Source organism: Sorex fumeus, unplaced genomic scaffold (genome assembly GCF_029834395.1).
Source record: "Sorex fumeus unplaced genomic scaffold, SorFum_2.1 ptg000095l, whole genome shotgun sequence".
Classification (NCBI taxonomy): Eukaryota; Metazoa; Chordata; class Mammalia; order Eulipotyphla; family Soricidae; genus Sorex; species Sorex fumeus.
The window spans coordinates 4,179,352-4,199,375 of NW_026606152.1; the positions used below are offsets into that span (position 1 = coordinate 4,179,352).

Below are 20,024 nucleotides of genomic sequence, written 5' to 3' on the forward strand. Positions count from 1 at the left end.
CTTAAGGGGAGCCGGAGTAGCAAAGTGATGTTAGGCTGCATTGTGGCCCGAATCATCGAGGAGCAAAAAATTTAAAATGAATAAGGTTGTGGATAGGAGTGCTTGACAGCCTTGGTAGATCTCACCCTCTTTTGTTTTAGAAATATAAGTTTTGAGATGTCGGTGCGCTCACTCTATGGTAGCCTGTACTTGGGGGTTATAGGGAATGCCTGTTGTATGTGCAATATCCCAGGTTTCACAAAAGGAATGAAAAGCGCGGCTTGTATAGGCCGGTCCATTGTCAGTTTTAATTTGCCTGGGATTTCCCATATATGAGAAAGCGGCAGTAAGGTGATCTATAACATGTTTTGTTTTTTTCCCGGCATGCAGTGAGGCAAAAATCATGCCCGAGTGTGTGTCTATCAAGACATGGAGATAATGCCGGTTACCCAATGAATTAGTGTGGGTCACATCCATTTGCCAAATATCATTTGCTCTCAGTCCTCTAGGACTGACTCCTAGGGATGGGGAATGTATATAAGGAGCGCAAGCGGGACAGACAGCGGTTATGGAGAGAGCCTCGGCTTTGGAACAACCTGTATGAAAACGGAGAGACTGGGCATTAAGGTGGAATTTTTTATGTAGCTGTATGGCCTTATCATATTCTAGGGATGTCATTATTAAGCGGGTAGCTTTATCTGCTCATTCATTGCCTTCTGCAAGGGGTCCCGGGAGGCCAGAGTGTCCTCTAATATGACCCACAAAGAGGGGGTCCTTTCTAGCCCAAATCAACAGTTGCAATGTTTGTAATTGAGATAAAATTTTCGAGCCCTCACCTATGTGGGGTGCTGTTTCTAATTGGGGGAAGATATTGGCAACATACACACTATCAGTGTAAATATTGAGGGGCTCATTAGGGAATGTCTGCAAGGCCAATAATACAGCCGATACTTCTGCAAATTGCGCCGAGGTTTCTGCAAGCTGTATGGTGTGAACATCCTGCCCATCAACCACTACAGCTCGACCGCTTTTAGAGTCATCGGTAAAGAGGGTCCGTGCGCCCGGAAGGGGGGTGGTCTTAATGATTCGGGGGAAGATAATAGGGCAAATCCTGAAGCTTTGCAGGAGTTTATGTTTGGGATATGCCTGTGTAATTTGTCCTTTAAAGGAGCAGACAGAAAGGCACCAGGAATCATCATATTGCATCAGATTATTAATCATGTCTTTGGAATAGGGAACGACCAATATGTCCATATCCTTAGCAAAGACTGCACACCCTATGGTTCTGGCCTTCCAGAGTAATTGAGAAACTAAGGTGGGATAGGGAATCACTGTTCGGGTGGGGGAAGCAGAGAGGTGGACCCAATATAATGGACCAATCTGGCAGAAAACTCCAGTTGGGGCAAATTCTGAAGCAAGCACTATAAATTGTAGTGTAATCAATATGGTGTATTTGCATTTCTTCTAAGGCATCCTCCGCTTTTCTAAGAGCCAGGTTGTGCCTCTGGGGTCAATTGACGAGGTGAGGAGGGGTCAGAATCCCCCTTCAATAGTTCGAAAAGAGGTTTGAGCTCTCCCGTGGGCAGGGAGAAGGATGGTCGGAGCCATTGGAGTTCTCCCAAAAACTGTTGCCATTGGTGTAGAGTCCTTAAATGAGAGGTGGCAAACTGTATTTTTTGAGGCGCTTCTCCCACCTTGTTTGTGGTGTATCCTAAATATCTGTATGGGTGAGAGAGCTGTATCTTGTCCGGGGAGATTACAAGGCCTGCTGATTCCAGGGCGACCCGGACATGATCATAGAGTTGAAGTAACAGGTCTTTGGTGGGGCAGGCGGCTAAGATGTCACCCATATAATGAATCAAAAGTGCGTTGGGGAAACAAGCCCGGACTGGCACTAAAACCGCTGCAACATATATCTGACACATAGTAGGACTATTAGTCATGCCCTGGGGAAGGACTACCCATTGGTAGCGCTGATAGGGCTCCTGAAAATTGGGGGAAGGTAGAGAGAAGGCAAATCTTTGACAATCTTTAGGAGCTAATGGAATATTAAAAAAACAATCTTTAAGATCTATCACTAACAATTGCCAGGACTTTGGTATAGCGGAGGGATGGGGGAGCCCTGACTGCAGGGCCCCCATTGGATGCATGGTGGCATTGACTGCTCTGAGATCTTGCAATAATCTCCACCCACCTGTCCTTTTCCTTATAACAAAGATTGGGGTATTCCAGGGAGATGTGGATGGGGTAATGTGCCCCTTTTCTAATTGCTCGGACACTAGGGCATGTGCGGCCTGTAATTTCTTTTTAGGTAGGGGCCACTGCTCCACCCAGACTGGATCATCTGATTTCCAGGTAATGGGGGTGGGGGGCGGCCACTCGACAGTGGCCCCAATTAAAAAGGCTTATGTTCTGACCCAGGGGTTGCGGCCCCTTCCAGTTCTTCCATGGGCATCAGAGTTATGGGGTCCCCTTGTCCCAGGGCTGGGTAATCACTAGTAATATGGGCTATAGTCCGGAAAGAAACCGGGGGTGGTAGGGGGGTCTGGAGGTGGCCAGGCGGTGTGACTAGAACTGTGCCCATGGCTGAGAATTTATCTCACCCCCAAAGATTGATGGGGAGGTCTGGGACCAGAGAGGAGCTGCTTTTCTTCTGTGTCTAGATCGGGGGCAAGAGGAGTCTGGCTCCCACATTCAGAAATCACGGGGACTTCGGCATATTCATGTTCTGCTATATCATTGCCAGCGTCCCCCTGCAGAGAGCGCCCTGTTACTTCCTCCTGGATTTCCCCGAAGGTTTTTTGGAGGTCACACAGCTGTTCCTGCACCCGGACACGGGTGGTTGACAGCGCATCTTTAACCAATCTCCAGAGGGAGAATGTAGCGACGGGAACCCTCTCCGACCCCCTATCTCTGAGGGCTCTCTGTAGATCTATCTTAACCTGTTCCCAGTCACAGATTTTGAATTCTCCCCCTGTCAGGAACCAAGGGCTGACTTCCCCTATTACTGTAATGAACTCGAGTGCGGTCCTAAACTTAATACAGTTCCCTGCTGTTTCAGTAACTCAGTCAACTCGGTGGCCAGTCGAGTTTTTGAGTCAGAATTTCCCATGGTACCATGCACTGTTTCCCCCGCTTATATGCGGTTTTTCCCCCTGCCTATACGCAGGCTCTCCCCCTGCTATGCGCAGGTGAACCCTGTCCGGTTCTCCCTCGTACCTGATCTCGGTGGGACCTCCACTTGCCGTGTCTGGCGCTGCGGGGCCGAGCCAGGGGAGGCCGTCAGGGTGAAATCAGCACTCGAGTCACACAGGGTTCTGTCATTCGGGAGATGGCATGAATGCGTGCGTTTATTCAGAGCACAGGTACAGACTTAAGTATGTTTCCACAGCCCACCCAAAAGAGTGGAAAGGGGGATGGGACGTGGGAAAGTGGATGGGACAATGAGCAGAGCCATGCACGTTGGTCAGCCACCTGGTGACCCTTTCGGCCTAATGCTACCGATCGGAGCGGCCTGCTTTGTCACAGTTTTGACATATCCATAGAGACTGTGCTGTTCCTCATGCATCATTTACAAATCATTTACGAGGGTGCATTTTCCCCAAACTGAAACCTCCTGTACTGGGAAGTTGCCCAGCTTTGAGCAGGACAAAGGGGGAATGAAAAATCAAGCATTCTTTTACTTGGTCAGTAGGCAACACATTATGTAAGGTTTATCTTGGTCTACTGTTAAATTTTTTTGAAGATTGTTACTTGATATAAAAATAGCATTTTCATTTTGTTTGTTTTGTTGTTGTTGGGCAATACCCAGAAGCGCTCAGGGCTTTCTCCTGGCTCTGCACTGGAATTACTCATGACTGAGTTTGGGGACCATATGAGACGCTGGGGATCAAACCTAGCTCAGCAGGGCATAAACCCTCTCTATTGTACTGTTGCTCAGGCCATAAATATAACATTTTCTACATGAAAAATTCCCTTTAGCTTGGAATGCAATCTTTGTCCCCTTCTCTCTGGTCTGTGTCTGTCTTGTGGTCCAAGGGGCTTTCTCCTAGGCAGATGGTGTTGGGAATTACTTTTCCATGCTTCTAACCATTCTGTGCTATCTGATTGGTGATCCCACCACACAGACATTTAGGTTGATTATTGATATGAATGCCTGCTATTGCTGTCTTACCTTTCCTTTCGTTTATGTATTTTGTTTGTTTATAGACATGATTATTTTTTGGTGAACTTTCTTCTTTTTCTATTAACCAACATTTCCTGAAAGGGGGTTCTAGTAGTGAATTTCTTCCTCTTTTTTTTTAAATTCTCTATTTCTTCCTCATAGCTAAAAGATAGTTTTGGGGTGATAACTGGTACTTTGAACATACTTGGTTCTTTCGTTCTAGCCAGGCTTGTTGAGTTCCTGCTAAGTAGGCCCTGATAGGCTGGTGGGAATCACTGTATATTATGTGCTTTTATTCCCCATAGATCTTTCTCTTTCTTTCTTTTTTCATGGACTGACTGTTTATTTGTCTTGGTGTACACCTTTTTCACATTTGAATATCTAATAATTAGTAAGCTTGATAGATTTGATAATTTTCTTAGATTGTTGGTAAGTTCTCAGTATTTCCTTGAATAAGGTTTTGATTTGATGTTTGTCTAATGGGACACACATTATACTTCCGTGGCTAATTTTACATTTTATTTCTCTTTCTACTGTAGCAGACTTTCTGCCTTTGTGTATTTGAGTCTGTTTATCATTCACTTTTATATATCTTTTTACTTTCGTTCATTTTTTATACAATGCATTGTAGTTCCAGTATGTTATATAATAATTTTCTTCTCAATTGCCATGTAATCCCACCAATGGCCAAGACCCAGAGACTATAAGACCCAGCTCCTGGAAGCACGCAGCCGCATTTGTGGCTGCACGACATCTTATTATCTCATTCTTGCTTTGGACAACCTGGCAGGCCACCGAATGTAACCTGCCCACACGGCAGAGTCTGGCAAACTCCCCATGGCGTACCCGATATGCCAAATACCAGTAACAATGATGGGTCTCATTTTCCTAACCCTGAAAGAACCTTGAATGTGTCACTTTTTAGAATCTCAGGGATAGGATGAAGGAGACATCACTGGTGCCTGCTTGAGGCAATCGAAGAACAACAGGATGATCATGATCGTGATCGTCTCAATTGTTGAATTCTTCAGATATGGAAATCTGTTTGGCAAAGCACAGCTAATGTCCATTCATTTAATACTTGACTTTGCATTACCTTCAAGATGGTTGTTTAAAATTATCTTTCTATTAGGTATGATCTTTAATAGCTTAAGTCTTAAAGCAGTTCATCCCGACTGAACACTTGTCCCAGTGGGAATCAGAGAGAGATGATGGGAAAGAGAAGGCGGCTCCCACGGGAATAGCAAGCAGCCCCGAGGCCCGCAGCAATTCTCACATTCCATTCGCCAGGTGTAGCGTTTTCTCCACATTCCTCTTCCTGTTTATCAGCAGATAAGTCTGCAGTCTCTCCTAATGCAGGAGGCTGTGGGGAATTAGCTGGTCATTTCTGCTCCTGTGACACTGGACAGTCTGTCCCATGACGCGCACCTTCCACTTAGGAAGCTGGGCGTGGAGCTCATAGTTTTCCTCATATGCTGTTGACTCTGATACCTCCACTCCCCAGAGATTTGGTTTCACCCACGGCACATTCGAGAACCCCTGTACCAGCTCGCCAACCCACAACTAAGTCTTATTCATTGAGGTGGGACATTTTCCTGTGAAACCCTGGCGCTGAACACACATCTTTTTGAACAACAATCCGATACACTTTTCACCAAAAAAGGCAGCTCAGTAAACAAATGTCTGACAAAGGGTGATGTTTCGGGACTGACTAAAGCAACTAGAGTTCCTGTCGGGTCCTCTCACAAAGCAGAGGGTTCTGTGAGGGAGGGTGGGGCCCTGAGCCCCACAGCTGCCCCTTCCTCTCACCAGACCCCCATAGCCTCTGCCTGCCCCCCGGGTCTCCTGCACACAGGCGGAGGAGATTTTACTTTGCTCCTCCGTGTAAAGACCGTCACCGCTGCCTCCCGGAGAACTTGTCCTGCAGGGCCTGGCCTGGCTCGAGTGACTGTCCCTCTCTTACTAGGAGCAAGGCACAGTCTGGGCGCAGGGAGTGATCCTGGTGCGGAATCTGTGGAAGCCTTCTCCAGGGCCAAGTCTGGACCCTCGATGCAGATTGCAACCCCAGCTCTGGGGGCCAGCGGGGTCATTCATCAGTGGCCTCTCCTGGTCTGGCTTCTTCTGGCCCTGTGGTGGGAGTGAAGCCCTGAATGAATGACTGGGCGGTGCAAGCATTTGGGGGCCGAGCGCTTGGCCCCCGTCCCCAGCCTGTCCTCTCCGCAGAAGGACACGCGTTTCTCTACGAGGCGCTCGGCATCCGGCCGCAGTCCTCCTGGCAGATCGACCCCTATGGCGCCTCAGCCACCACCCCCACCCTCTTTGCGCTGGCGGGCTTCCAGGCCCATGTCATCTCCCGCATCAACTACAAGCTGAAGCTGGACATGCAGAAGGCCCAGGTGTGTGGCTGTGGGCCTCCCTGAGCCTCGCCTCATCCTTCCATTCCTGCCCTAAGCGCGCCGGCCTGCTGCCCCCTCGCCCTGTTCTCTCCCCTCGGCTGCGCCTCGGACCCTTCTGCCTCTCACCCCCGCCTTACCTTGGGCTGAGCAGGCCCCGGCTGGGTGCTCTGAGCACCCAAGAGCTGTGCCCAGTGCCCGGGGTGGCCACTTGGCATGCGGTGAGGGCAGCTCCTGGTACCCCGCAGCCACACACTGCCACCGCGGCCGCCTCTGTGCACTAAGGAGGTGGCAGCCATGAGCCAGCCCGGGGCTCTCCTTGACAGTCTGGAACAGCCCAGGCCAAGGAGCTGCTCTCCGCACTTGGGGGTGTAGAAGCCGCCACATCCCGAGCCTGGTGCGGACCGCAGCCTGTGCGCTGGGGTCTGGGAAGCGTCCATGCAAGCCCCACCGAGCCCCTGCACCTTCGACCTGCCAGGCCTCCCTGGGACCCCAAGCCAACCGGGCAGAGTCCCCGAGGGTGGATCCTACCTCTTTTGGCATTGTGGGCATCAGAAGCAAGCTTCTAGAAGCAGCGGAGGGAAAACCTCCCCGACGCCCTGAATGCTGACCCCAGAGATGACAGTGAGACCAGGCAGGCAGGGCAGGTGGGCCCAGACCAGCCCCACTGTCTCAGACCCCCGTGCTGTCCCTAACTCCGAGCTGCCTCCCCACCCCTGGAACCCCCCTCCCTGCCCCCGACCCCGTGATGCCCCCACCCCATGCTTCACCCGATCCCGTGCTGCCCCGACCCTGCGCCACCTCCGACCCTGTGCTGCCCCTGACCCCACTCTGCCCCTGACCCCGCGCTGCCCCTGACCCTGCTGCCCACCCTGTTAGAGTCTGCAGTTCGTATGGCGAGGGTCCCGCTCCCTGTTGGAGACGCAGCAGGAAATCTTCACGCACGTGATGGACAAGCGCAGCTTCTGCACGTGAGTGTCTGCCTCGGCCCAGCCTTTTCCCCCGGGTCCTGCATGGCCGCAGACCTGGGGGACACTCTCTGGGCCCCCCACGTGACAGAAAGACAAACCAAGGGGGAACCAGAGCAATCGGACAGTGGGAAGAGCCTTGCCTGGCATGCAGATGACTGGGGTTGGATTCCCGGCACCCCAGGGGTCCCTGTCAGGAGAGAGCCCTGGGTACCACCGCTGGGTGGGCCCCCCAGACAAAGAAGAGAAACTGAGACTGACCCCTCACTCACAGGCCTGCAGCGAGCAACATCTTTGTACCTAGGCTTGCTCTGCTCTATCTATAGGATGTCCGGCCGGGACCTTCTCAGAGTCTCTTTGTGCCTGTGAACTGGTGTGTACACAGTCCAGGTCTGCGGGGCAGGATGGGAAGCTGGGAGACGGGATGCCCGAGCATACCAGGCCTTCAGTGCCAGGGACGGTTCCTTAAGTCCTTTGGTTTAATCCTCTGGCTCATTCGGTCATTTGCCTGAAGCCCCCACAGGGTTGAGGTGCTCAGAAGCTGGCCACAGCCTTCTCCATTGTCAGCCCTATGAGGAGTGATGCAGGCGCAATCAGGAGAAGCCAGCAAAAATCAATGCACTGAGTGTAGAGCGTGGGGACTAGGGACAGAGAGAGGAGGCAGAGACGGGCTCCAAGACCAAACCAGAAATGGATGAGATGGACTTAATATTTACAGACATCCTATCCCAAACTTCAGATTTCACATTCTTTTAAATTGCATAGAGATTTTCTTGTGGGTAGTTGGTGTGGACACAAAATAATCATCAGGAACTCAATGAAGAATAAAACCGCATCATGCATCTTTTCAGATTACAATGACAGGGAAAGTAGCAGTAAAACAAAGAAGATGAAAATTCGCAAATATCTGGAGTCTGAAGAAAAATATACTGAACAAGTATCAGGTCAATAAGGAACCCAAAAAATGTCTGGAATACAACAAAATAAACACATGTGCTACCAGAACGCAGCATGGAACACCGCAAAAGTCGTTTTAAGAGGAAATGTTATAGCCACACAAATCTATTCCAGATAAAATACCATGAAGAAAAAAATTAATTCTTGCCTAGCCTAAGAGAATTAGAAAATGAAAATCGCATCAAATGTAAGTAGAAGGAAGTAATTCAAAACGAGTAGAAATGAATGACATAGTATTCGAGAAAAAATGTAAAGGTCAGTGATGCCAGGTGATGATTCTTTGAAATACATAAAAAAAAACAGTCGATAAACCTGTAGAAGAGACAAAATTCAGAGAAATGAAATAAGAATGGAAAGAGAAGTTATTGCATAGAGGTTCTATGCAATATTCCAGAAAATAAAGCATTATAGAGATATCATGGGCATTTCTCTTATGTATACAGAGGATTTATATACATGGCAACAAATGGGCAGTCTAGAATAAATAAACACATTCTTAGAATTCTGCTTGTCAATACTGAGTTGGGAGGAACTTTAAAATATAAAGACTTATCATCAATAAGGAAATTAAAACTTCAATCAAAATCCTTTGCCCCGAAAAAGCACAGGCAAGACTTTTTATGAGTGAAGTATACCAAAATTTCAAATGTTGACAGGTTGTTATACGAATCCAAAGATTTATTTCTATATCTTCTAGGTTCTCTAGTTTTGTGGCACAGAATTTTTTATGGTTTGACAGTTTTGTTTATTTTCTTGAAAAGCCAGCTTTTGGTTTTGTTCATCTTTTGGAGTTCCCCCCTGCATTTCATTGATTTCCACTCTTTTATTGTTTTCCTCCGACTTACTTTAGGTTCACTTTGTTGGTTTTCTGGGTTTTTGTTTGTTTGTTTGTTTGTTTGTTTGTTTTTGCTTTTTCGGTCACACCTGGTGATGCACAGGGGTTACTCCTAGCTCTGCACTCAGGAGTGACCTCTGGCGATGCTCGGGGGACCATATGGGATGCTGGGAATCGAACCCGGGTCGGCCCTGTGCAAGGCAAACGCTCCACCCGCTGTGCTGTCTCTGCAGCCCCATCACTTTGTTGGTTTCCTTCCGGCAGCTCCAACTGTAAAGTTAGGTATTTCTTGTGGCCCTTTCTTCTGGCCTGACTTCACTTGCCTTGCTATCAACTTCCCTCTGAGAATAGCTTTCGCTGTGTCTCATATGTTATGGTGACTCGTGTTTTTATTCTTATTCATTCCCAAGAATCTTTCAATTTCTTTGATGATTTCGTCTTTGACCCATCGATTGGAGAGTAGTTAGTTGTTTGATTTCCAAGAGTTTCTCCAAGTTTCTGTTGTGATTAATTTTCACTTCCAAGACATCTTTATCTGAGACGACAGTTAACACAGTTTCTATCTTCTTGATTTTTTTCAGAGATGTTTTTGTGTCCCAGCACATGGCCTCTCTCAGAGAAAAATTTGTAATTAGTGTTTGTGGAAAAGGAGCCCCACCCACATTTGTTAGTACCAGCTCTTCCCTTTCTCCCTTGAGGCCAGTGTGTCCTTGCTGAGTTCTGCCCTGTTTATCTCCCCGGCCAGTATCAAACCTCTGGCTGCTATTCTGTTTCTTTCACTATCTATCCGCAGGGTTATGAATAGTCACTTTAAACATCTTGATGTCCAAATAATCAAGTATGTATATATATATACATATATATATATTTAGGAGTACGCATCCTTCTTTTTTTCCTGCTTTTTGGATCATACCCAGTGATGCTCAGGGGTTACTCCTGGCTCCCACTCAGGAATTAATCCTGAAGGTGCTCAGGGAACCCTATGGGATGCTGGAGATCAAACCCAGGTCAGCCTTGATCGAACCCAGGCAAGTGCCCTACCCACTGTGCTATTGCTCTGCCCCATTGCATCCTTCTTAATGCATAGACCCTTGATAATTAATTAATGACCCCTTGTCTCTCATTTTTTTTATTGAATCACCATGAGACACAGTTAACAAAGCTCTCATGTTTGGATTTCAGTCATAAAATGGTCGAACACCTATCCCTCCACCAGTGCACACTTTCTATTGCCAACGTCCCCAATATCCCTATACCCCCCAGTGTCCCACCCCCTCCTCTTGCGTCTATGGCAGACAATTTCCCCCATACTCTCCCTCTACTTTTGCTGCCCCTCATTTTACGCCTGAATATTATGCTGTCTGCTATAAGTGTGGCCACCTGGCCATTGGTAGGTCATTGTTTCCCTGAAAGGTCTTCAAGCCTTGGACTCTGGGCTGTGTCTGTCCCTCTTGTGAGAAGTGGCTTTTGAAGGCAGCAGAAAGTCAGCCAGTTTCTGATAGAGCCTGACGCCCTGAGACCCTGGACTGCTGATTCCTGCCCATGGACATTAACTGACACCATTGAGATGCAAAATATTGCCATCATTTTATAGAGGTCCTGAGGGCTTGTGAAATTTGTCTATTCTTTGGTATTTTTTGATTTTTGGGCAACACCAGCTGAGCTGAGGACTTGTTCCTAGCTCTGTACTCAGGGACCAGTTCGGGCACCTGTGGGGCACCAGGGATTGAATACAGGCTGGTCATGTGCAAGGCAAGATTACTGCCTGCTGCACTCTCCTGGCCCCCGTTTGGTTTATCTTTTAAAGAAATTCCTTTAATCTTGAAAAACTGGCTTCAAGACTCTGAATTTCCTAACCTGTCCACGAAGCATTGCAACATTCCTTTAAATCTGAACGATAACCTAGCTGGATGGAGGATTCTAGGGAGGCTTTCATTGCATTTTTTTTTAAATATATCAAACCATTCTTCTCTGCCTGTGGAGTCACACTTGATAAGTCTCCTGTGAAACTTGTGATAGTTCCTGTGGCTGTAAGTTCCTTCTTGGAGCTTACTGGTTCCAAAATTCTACCTTTGGCTCTAATTTTTGTCATTTTAATCCCAATACATCTTAAAGTTTTATAAGTTTGAGTTTATTTTGGCTGGAATCCTTGGGTCTTCTTAAATTTGGATGCATGTGCTCTTTAACTCTGTAAAATTGTTAGTCATCATTTTCTTTTTTTTTGTTTTTCTTTTTAGGTCACACCTGGCGATGCACAGGGGTTCCTCCTGACTCTGCACTCAGGAGTTACTCCTGGCAGTGCTCAGGGGACCATATGGGATGCTGGGAATCGAACCCGGGTTGGCCGCGTGCAATGCGAACGCCCTACCCGCTGTGCTCTTGTCCAGTCCCAAGTCATCATTTCTTTGACTAGAAGTTTTTCATCAACCTTTTCTTCCTGTTCCTCTGGGACGTCTGGATTCTTGCATTGTTCCTCTTGAATTGGTCCCATCACTCTGGTCAGTTCCTCTTATGTCAGGCTGCCTCTGACCTTCTGTTGTTTTGCAGAGATTTCCTGCACTGCATGACCAAGATCGCTGAGTCTTCCTCCAGCCACTGTCTCTGCGGCTGAGGCCTTCCCTCGAGGGCTTTCACGAAGCCTGCCTTTCAGTTCTGTTTTTTCTGATCGCAGTTTTCTCAGCTGCCCCTCTCGCATGTTCTCGTGCTTTATTCACTGCCTGTACCATCACTTCTTTCGGTTCATGAAATATCCCCACCTGGTATCTCTGGAATTCTCTTCTGAGGATAGCAGGCAAGTGCTGGAAGCGCCTCTGGGCCCTTTCTCAGCTGTGCTCTTCTGCTTTACCATCTAGACTGGGGACAGCTTCTGCTGGTGCAGTTACAGAACCTTTCTTGGCCTTTTTCCTCCAGTCTTCAGGTTGGGAATTCCAGGTTTCCGGAGTTCGGGTAATCTTGGGTCCACTTTGTCCAGCACTCAGGGCCTCAGTTCCATGGCTTACTGCCTCTTCTCAGTTGCTGCACTGCTGAATCATGTGTCTAGTGGCCACACAGTCTAACGCCCTGAATTGCTGCAGTTCCAAATGCAGACACCTCTGGTATCCTCTGAGGCATCCTCTGCTGCTTTCCCCTGCCAGGCCTCATACAGGACCGCAGCTGCTTCCATTCTGATGACCCCAGAAAGTGCTGCTTCCCTTCGGGTGGTTCCATTTCCCAGTGCAGCTCCCTGGGGTCACTGGCCTGCCATCTTGACCCACCTCTTCTGACTTCAATTTTTAAAAATTATATTTAGCTTCTTCACTTTGCATTATATTAGATTCTTCACTTTGCTTTTTCTACAAACCTGGTTTCTCTATGTTGCATGATAATCCCTTTGTGCTGCCCATTCTATGACTGCTGCTAGCACACCCGGCCCCTAAGGCGAGACCCCATTTGCTGTGTTCAGCCTCTCCGCAGCCTCCCAGCTGAGTCTGAGGAGGAGTCAGTGAGCAGAAGTGAGCTGAGTTGAAGAGTCAGTGAGCAGAAGTGAGTCCCCCCCTTCCGCTGAGAGGCTGCCCCAAGCAAGACGGAGGAGCAGTCTCTGGCAAGTCCCACCTCATGCTCTGGCCATGTCCCCCTCAGGCGGCTCCTTCTGCCTTCACTCCCTGCAGGATGTCTCAGTGGAATGAGTCTGTGCTCTTCCCAGATGTCCCCTCACTCGACAACTTGCTGTACCCTGAAATCGACATTCCCCTCACTTCAGAAGACCTTAAGCCCATGGCTGAAAAACTGGTGAAGGATATGAAAGAGCGAGTGGATGGGTACCAGACACAGCACTTCCTCTGGTCCTGGGTAAGTTGGGGGCCCGACCTGCCCCCATACCTCATGCCACCTGGTCTCCTGCACCATGGGACTCAGTCACGCCCCTTTCTGCCACTCACAAACCCTCACCTGTTCCACTAACTTCTTTTGTGTTTTACCTTGTTTGGGGCTGGGGGCCCAGTCTGCAGTGCCCAGCGCTCACTCATGGCTCTGTGTTCGAGGTCATTCCTGGTGGACTTTGCAGGACTTATGGAATGTGGGGGATTGCACCTCTGTCAGCCGCATCTAATTTTGGGTGTGCAGGCTCTTGAACTCAATTTGCTAAGATTTTGTTGAGGATTTTTGCTTCAACATTCATTAGGGAGATGGGTCTAAAGTTTTCTAGAAGGGTCTCTATCTGCTTGAGGTATTCATGTGATGCTAACTTCTTAGAAGGTATTAGGAAAGATTCCTGTTTCTTCAGTATTTGTAAGAGTTTATGGAGTAAAGGATTCTCTGAAGGTTTGACAAAACTCTTCCGCAAGCCTCTCTGGACCAGGGCTTTTGTTCTTGGGGAGATTCTTAACTACTGCTCTGTTTTCATTCGTTGTGACCACCCGTTCAGGCTTTCTACTTCCTCCTCCTTCAGTTTTGGGAGATCATGTGATTCTGAGAATCTGTCCATTTCTTCTAGGTTCTCTGGGTTAGCAGTATAAAGTTGCCTGGGGGTATCTCTCAAAATATTTTTTAATTTCAGAAGGGTCTGTTGTAATTTCTTCTCGCCTTTTCTCCTTTGAAGAAGTCAATGTTGTCTCTTGAACGTATATTCCTCTCTTTCTCTCCCCTCACTTCTCTGTATCTCTAAATTTCTTTTAGAGTGCTGGAGCTATGATACAGTGGGTGGGACACTTGCCTTGCACAACCGACCCACCTGGGTTCAGTCTCCATCACCCCATAAGATCCCACACGCACCAAAGTGATTCCTGAGTGCAGAGCCAAGAGTGGCCCCTGAACATCACCATCCACAAAAGAAAACTTTTCAAAAAGCCTATTTTTCTTCACTTAATAGAAATTTAGAAATAATATATATTACTAAACTTTTAAGGAAAAATAAAGAAAGGAACCCACTGGACATTCAGCTGTGGGGTCTGGTTTGTGGGCTTCCTGGCCGGTGTGGGAGGGGGGCAGAGAGGGAGCGCCCCAGGAGCCTGTCCTGCGTGGGTGGCTCAGTTCCTGTGCAGCTCTGTTACTGTGTCCCCTGCAGGGATGTGACCGGAAGTTCTTCGACACCTTACAGCAGTTCGACAACATGGACCTTATAATAAGCCACATTAACCAGAGGGCCTCGGAGCTCGGAGTCTCAGTGGAGTATGCCACTCTGGAAGAGTATTTCCGGGCCCTGCACGAGCTCCGTGTCACCTGGGCGGTCCGTGACCACCGCGACTTCCTGCCGTATTCCTCAGGTAGGGGATGCTGGGGTGGGGATAGAGATTGGCACCCAGAAGTGTCCACTTCAGTGATCACTCCGCCATACTCCTGTGAGCCCTTAGTGGCCAGAGATGTGCCCAGCTACCTCAGGTGGGAGGCTCGTAACCAGCCAGCATCCCCCACGCCAATGCCCTCCTCCATACCTCGTGCCCGTAGCTCTTCTGTGGGGTGTCTGCGCCATTCCCCTCCCTGTAGGCCCCACTAGCCTCTGCTGTCATCTCCAGAAGTGCTCTCGCCTGAACGCTAGATTAAACATCACCTTGGCACCCTCACGCTGCCTGGAACTATGGCCATAGCTTCCAGTAACCAAGGGTCATGACTGACCCACACGGAAGTCAGTGCTCAGGGACCTTCTTTAGAGGAAAGAAAGGGCTTTGTTGTGGGGTCAGTGAGTCCATGCACTCTGTTTTGTGGGCTGCAGATCTTTCTAGAATTAATAGGCAACAGCATATGAGAAAGGATCAGTTTGGCAAACACATGTCTGGAGGCTCTGTGTGGGGCATTCCTGGGGCTGGCAGAAGAAGGTTCCTGGACTGGGTGTGCCCAGAGAAGCCTGACCCGCAGGACACACGCGGTCTCTGGGCAGCTGCACCTTCACTGCACGTTTGGGATCTGGGGAGTGAGACACAGCTTCAGGTCTAGCTGTTGCTTTTCGTCAAAAATCTAAGTATCCCCAGAAAGTTTGTCATCTGTGATGCAAAACAGGACTAGAGAGGCTGCTGTCTCCGCCCAGCACATGGGCAGACACTGTTACTTGTCAGCGATTGTTTTCCATTGTTTAACTGAATCACCATGAGATACACAGTCACAAAGCTTTCATACAGTGTTCCAGCACCCAGCCCTCCACCAGTGTCCACTTCCTGCCACCAGTGGGCAGACCCTGGCCACAGCACTCTAGAGTGGGCGTGGCACACACCAGGGCGTCCCTGTAGAAGGCTCTGGCGATGCAGTGATGGGATGGACGAGTTGGTGCTGGGCCGGTCTCTGAGGACCCTTGGGGACTTGCGGCCAAGGCAGCCTGGGGCTGTGGTGCTCTGAGTTGGGCTGCAGATGTCACCGTCCGCATGACCCCCACAGCCCTGCACATTCCAAGACATCCTGTGGATTCCCAATCACTGGAGATTCCAGGGAGAGTCCCGCATGGGCCCGGGAGACACGGGCTGGGGGTTGCCCACTCCCTCCACACCCGCCGTGGACCCAGCCTTCTCGCTTTCCCACACTAGCCTATGGCTCTTCAGCCCTCAGGGACGCCCCCAGCCCTGCCTGGCCTTGTCCCGAGTCGCACAGAGCTGTCTGCTGGTGCCTGGTCCCACCCCACTCCCCCCAGCCCCCTCCTCTCCCAGGCTGGGTTCATGGGATTCCCCACGTTTTCCCTTGCCCAGTTTCCAGCCAAACCCACAGCGGCCGCCTCTGTGGTGCTCCCTGTTGCCGGCTCCTCCCGGGCCCCCTCCTCACCCTGCTGGCTCTTGTGTCCCAGGGAAGTTTCAGGCCTGGACAGGCTTCTACGCCTCCCGCAGTGGGCTCAAGGCCCTGGCCAGGCGGGCTAGCGCCCTGCTGTACGCTGCGGAGTCCATGTTCGTGCGGCACCTGTGGCCGGAGCACGACTCGACTGTGAACGCCTCCTGGGCCCTGCAGCAGCTGCAGCAGCTCCGCTGGGCCGTGTCCGAGGTAAGGACACAATGACCAGGTGCAGTTACCACCGCGGGCCCCACAAAGCCTGGGTTCCTGAGGAGACGCTGAGGGCGCTGTGTGGTGGTCTGGGCCGTGCTCTCCCCGTGTGTGACCATAGCTCTGTGATGGTCCCGGGAAGGCTCGGGCCAGAGCTCTTGTGACCCCCGCTGGGCCTGAGGGTCATGCAGGACATGGGAGGTCCCTGGACCTGGGCTGGCCCATGCCCCTTTTGTCTGTCGAATTGCTTCTCACACTGGAGGATGGAGGACGTTTAACAGGACGGTAACAACCGAACTGCTGACTGCGGCCCTACCAATGTGGGCCTGTGAGTCCAGAGGGAAGGCGCCAGGCAGAGAAGGCCGCCAGAGTCCACCTCCAAAGAGGCTGCCCAGTGGGGGCCAGGCAGAGGGCACTCCTGGGAGAGGCTAGGCCCACCCGCCTCAGTGCAGATGAGGGGGATGTGGGTGTGTCTGGGGGACTCAGGGTGCTCTGAGTGCCTGTCCTTGGCGGGGGCTGGGGGGCATCAGGGGGCTCGTCCTGCTGCAGGCAGACTCAGAACCAGACTAGTTTGTTGCACTCGGAGCTGGTTCGGGGTGGTGTGGGAGGACGGGGCCCTGGCAGGTCACCTCCTGAGCAGTCTGCGGGGCCCAGTGCCATTCCCTACTGTCTTCTGGGGTTTCAGGTCCAGCATCACAATGCAATCACTGGCACAGAGACTCCCAAGGTGAGAGACATATACGTGGACCACCTGACTGAAGGCATGGAGAATGTACAGGATGTGATGCTCTCTATCATCAAGGACAGGGGGCAGGCCAGCAAAGGTAAGGCGGGCAGGATCTGGCCCAGGGCCAGCCGGGCTTCCAAGTCAGCTGTTTCCACCGGCACGGTGGCTATCCTCGACATGCCCTGGGGACTGCTCGCCAACTTTGCTCTCTCCCATCCCGTGCCATGCAGACCTCCAGCCCTGTGTCTGTGAGGGTCTCAGGTACCAACAAACGGGCTGGACCATGGAGTTCCAAGCGGAGGAGTGAGCCCTGCGTGCCCATACCCCCCACTCTGCCCGGTGCCCTCTCCCCTCGCACCTGCTCCAGTGACCTGGCCCCCCTCCGGCCTCCTGCCTCCCTGTCTGACCTCAGACTCGGGGGGCGGGCAGGACCCTGCCTGCAGGGGTGGGCTCACAGAGAGAGAGCCGCAGAGAGTCAGGTCCTGAGTCCCAGGTCACCGGGCGGGCGGGTGCGTCCATTTCATAATGTCAAGGAGGCTCCTGGGCACACACGGGTGCTGAGGACCGCAGCACAGTCCCGGGCACAGAGACAGAATAGCACAATGGGCATGTGCTTGGAGTCAGAGGCCATCAGACGCGGCCACAGCACCGAAGGGTTCTGTGTCCATAGTCCAGGGGAGAGGTCTGGGTCCTGCTTGCTGCCCAGCATGCTGCTGCTGAAGCAGGTCTGAGCTCCCGACTCACTCAGAGGAGGCTTCTCCTCTCTGGCTTGTGTTTCCTCACCGGGCGGGGGAGGGGAGCTCAGGAAACTTCGAGTGTCCCTGGACAGTGGAGGAGCGGGTCTGTGGCCGGCACCTGTCCTCACGCCCCACCTGCCTCAGTTTCCCTTGCTGCCAGGTGAATGAGTCCCTTCCAGTAAGGTTGGTCTCTGCGTGCAGGTCCGGAAATCGCTGGCCACCTTGTGGTGATCTACAACCCCCTGGCCTGGAACGTCACCACCATCATCACCCTCACCGTGGCCTACCCCCACTTCAGCCTCACAGACGACTCAGGAAATCTTGTGCCGGCCCAGGTAGGGGTGGGAGGTGCTGCCCCCGTGTGCCATCCTGTCCAGTCAGCGCCCTCACAGAGAGGGGCAGGGACAGTGGCACGTGATGGGCAGTGGGGAGAGAGGGGGTGGGCTGCTGCGTGGGGAGGGCACTGGAGGGTGTGGGGAGGGCATGGGGAGGGGAGGGAAGAGGAGGGAGGGCACAGAGAGGGGAGGGGAGGGAGAGGGAGGGGAGGGCGCTCCGCTTCTGTGAGACTGGGGACAGCCTCTCTCCTGCAGGCTGGGCGCCCCCTGGAGTTGAGCAAGCCACAGCCACAGGGCAGGGCAATCTCTGAGTCTGGTCCCATTTCATCCTGTCCACAGAACTGGCAGATGCAAAGATCCAAGAGCCCGTCCCTCTATGACGTCCACTTGCTGATCACAATCCCTGGCCTGAGCTATCAGCACTACAGCATCAGATGCATGCAGAAGAGCTCCAACACCATGGTCACCCCCAAGCGTTACGGCCGCAAGAAGAGGACATCCAAAGGGTCCAGCGACAAGAACCTGGTGTCGGTGCAGAATGACTGCTACACCGTGTTCCTGGACCTGGATACCAACTTGATGTACAGCATCTGGGAGAGGTGAGGGTACCACTCTGGGCAGATGCACGGGTTCTGCACCTTTCACCCTGCCCTGAGTCCCTGGGTCCCGGCTTCTGGAGAGGGGACCTGAAAGGGTTGGTAGCTACGTCCTGTTTCACCATTTTATTTCTAAGAGCATAATTTGTTTTCTTTTTATTTATTGGTTATTTTATTTTATTATTATTTTTTAATTTTTTGAATTTGATAACGCCTTCAGGGTCAGGGGAATGAGACCCATTGTAATTACTGGTTTTGGCATATCAAATACACAACGGATAGCTTGCCAGGCTCTGCCGTGTGGGTGGAATACTCTCGGTAGCTTGCCAGGCTCTCCAAGAGGGATAGAGGCTTTTGGGGCTCCCTTGTAGGTGTTCCCATGGTTCAAACCATATTTGAACCCTATCAAATACAGTACAGCAATCCTGGAAGATGGGTATTAAGTGTCTTATAATGTGTTGTGCGGCCACTTTGTGGCCGCGCAGTCCGGAAAGCATCCTGGAGCATGGTGGCGGCTGGTAGTGGAGGTAGTGGAGGTAGTGAAGGTCTGCCGGTGAGGTATTTATCTGGTACCACTAGGGGTAGGGTTGGTCTTCTGTGCGCAATCCAATCCCTGGGTCTCTGGCGGTTGGTGGAAGCAGACAGGGCAGGGTAGGGTGGGGCTCCTGGTTTTATCCCTTTGTCACCTGTGGTTGGTGGGAGCAAGCAGAGGATCTCTGTCCCGGGGTCCATTGAGCCTGGAGTCCAAGGTCTCAGAGTTCCACTTATCTTGTTCTGTGGGGCTTCATTTGTGCGTGAGTCTTGGCCCGAATGTCCGGAAAGTGTCCTGGAGCATGGCGGCGGCTGGGTAGTGGAGGTAGTGGAGGTAGTGGGAAGGAATAGGAGTGAAGATAGACGGTCGGCAACTACACCATCTCCACTTTGCTGATGACATCATTCTAATAACACCAAACATTAGCCAAGCAGCACAAATGCTGGCCGACTTCGACCGTGAGTCTGGAAAGGTCGGACTACAGCTGAATCTTACAAAGACAATGTTTATGAGAAACAGCCTCGTTCCTGACGCTCTATTTGCTCTCAATGGAATGACCATCTCCCAATGCAACAGTTATGTGTACCTAGGTCAAGAAGTCAACATGACGAATGACCTGGCACCTGAGTTGCGCAGAAAGAGAGCAGCTTGGAACACCTTCAAGAGCATCGAAGAAATAGCTAAGAGGACAAAGAACCTCCAGCTCTGGGCACATCTCTTCAATTCCACTGTTCTTCCTGCATTAACATATGCCTCAGAGACCTGGGCCCTACGAAAACAGGATGAAAACACTATTCGGGTCTCCGACAGTCAAGAATCAGTGACGCTGTCTCTTTTGCCAAGGCGTTGAAAATTAGATGGGCTGGA

At 51.0% G+C, this 20,024-nt stretch overlaps 1 protein-coding gene across 1 annotated transcript in view; it reads left to right on the plus strand.

Moving 5' to 3' along the window:
* The window catches only part of LOC130040701 (epididymis-specific alpha-mannosidase-like), a 50,249-nt gene that overhangs the window by 12,809 nt on the left and 17,416 nt on the right, over nt 1-20,024 (plus strand). The window contains exons 4-11 of the mRNA XM_056132699.1: nt 6,368-6,540; nt 7,417-7,508; nt 12,945-13,125; nt 14,339-14,537; nt 16,040-16,230; nt 16,916-17,054; nt 17,896-18,029; nt 18,378-18,628. Coding sequence (XP_055988674.1) covers nt 6,368-6,540; nt 7,417-7,508; nt 12,945-13,125; nt 14,339-14,537; nt 16,040-16,230; nt 16,916-17,054; nt 17,896-18,029; nt 18,378-18,628 — 1,360 coding nt within the window. The remainder of the gene's footprint in view (nt 1-6,367; nt 6,541-7,416; nt 7,509-12,944; nt 13,126-14,338; nt 14,538-16,039; nt 16,231-16,915; nt 17,055-17,895; nt 18,030-18,377; nt 18,629-20,024) is intronic.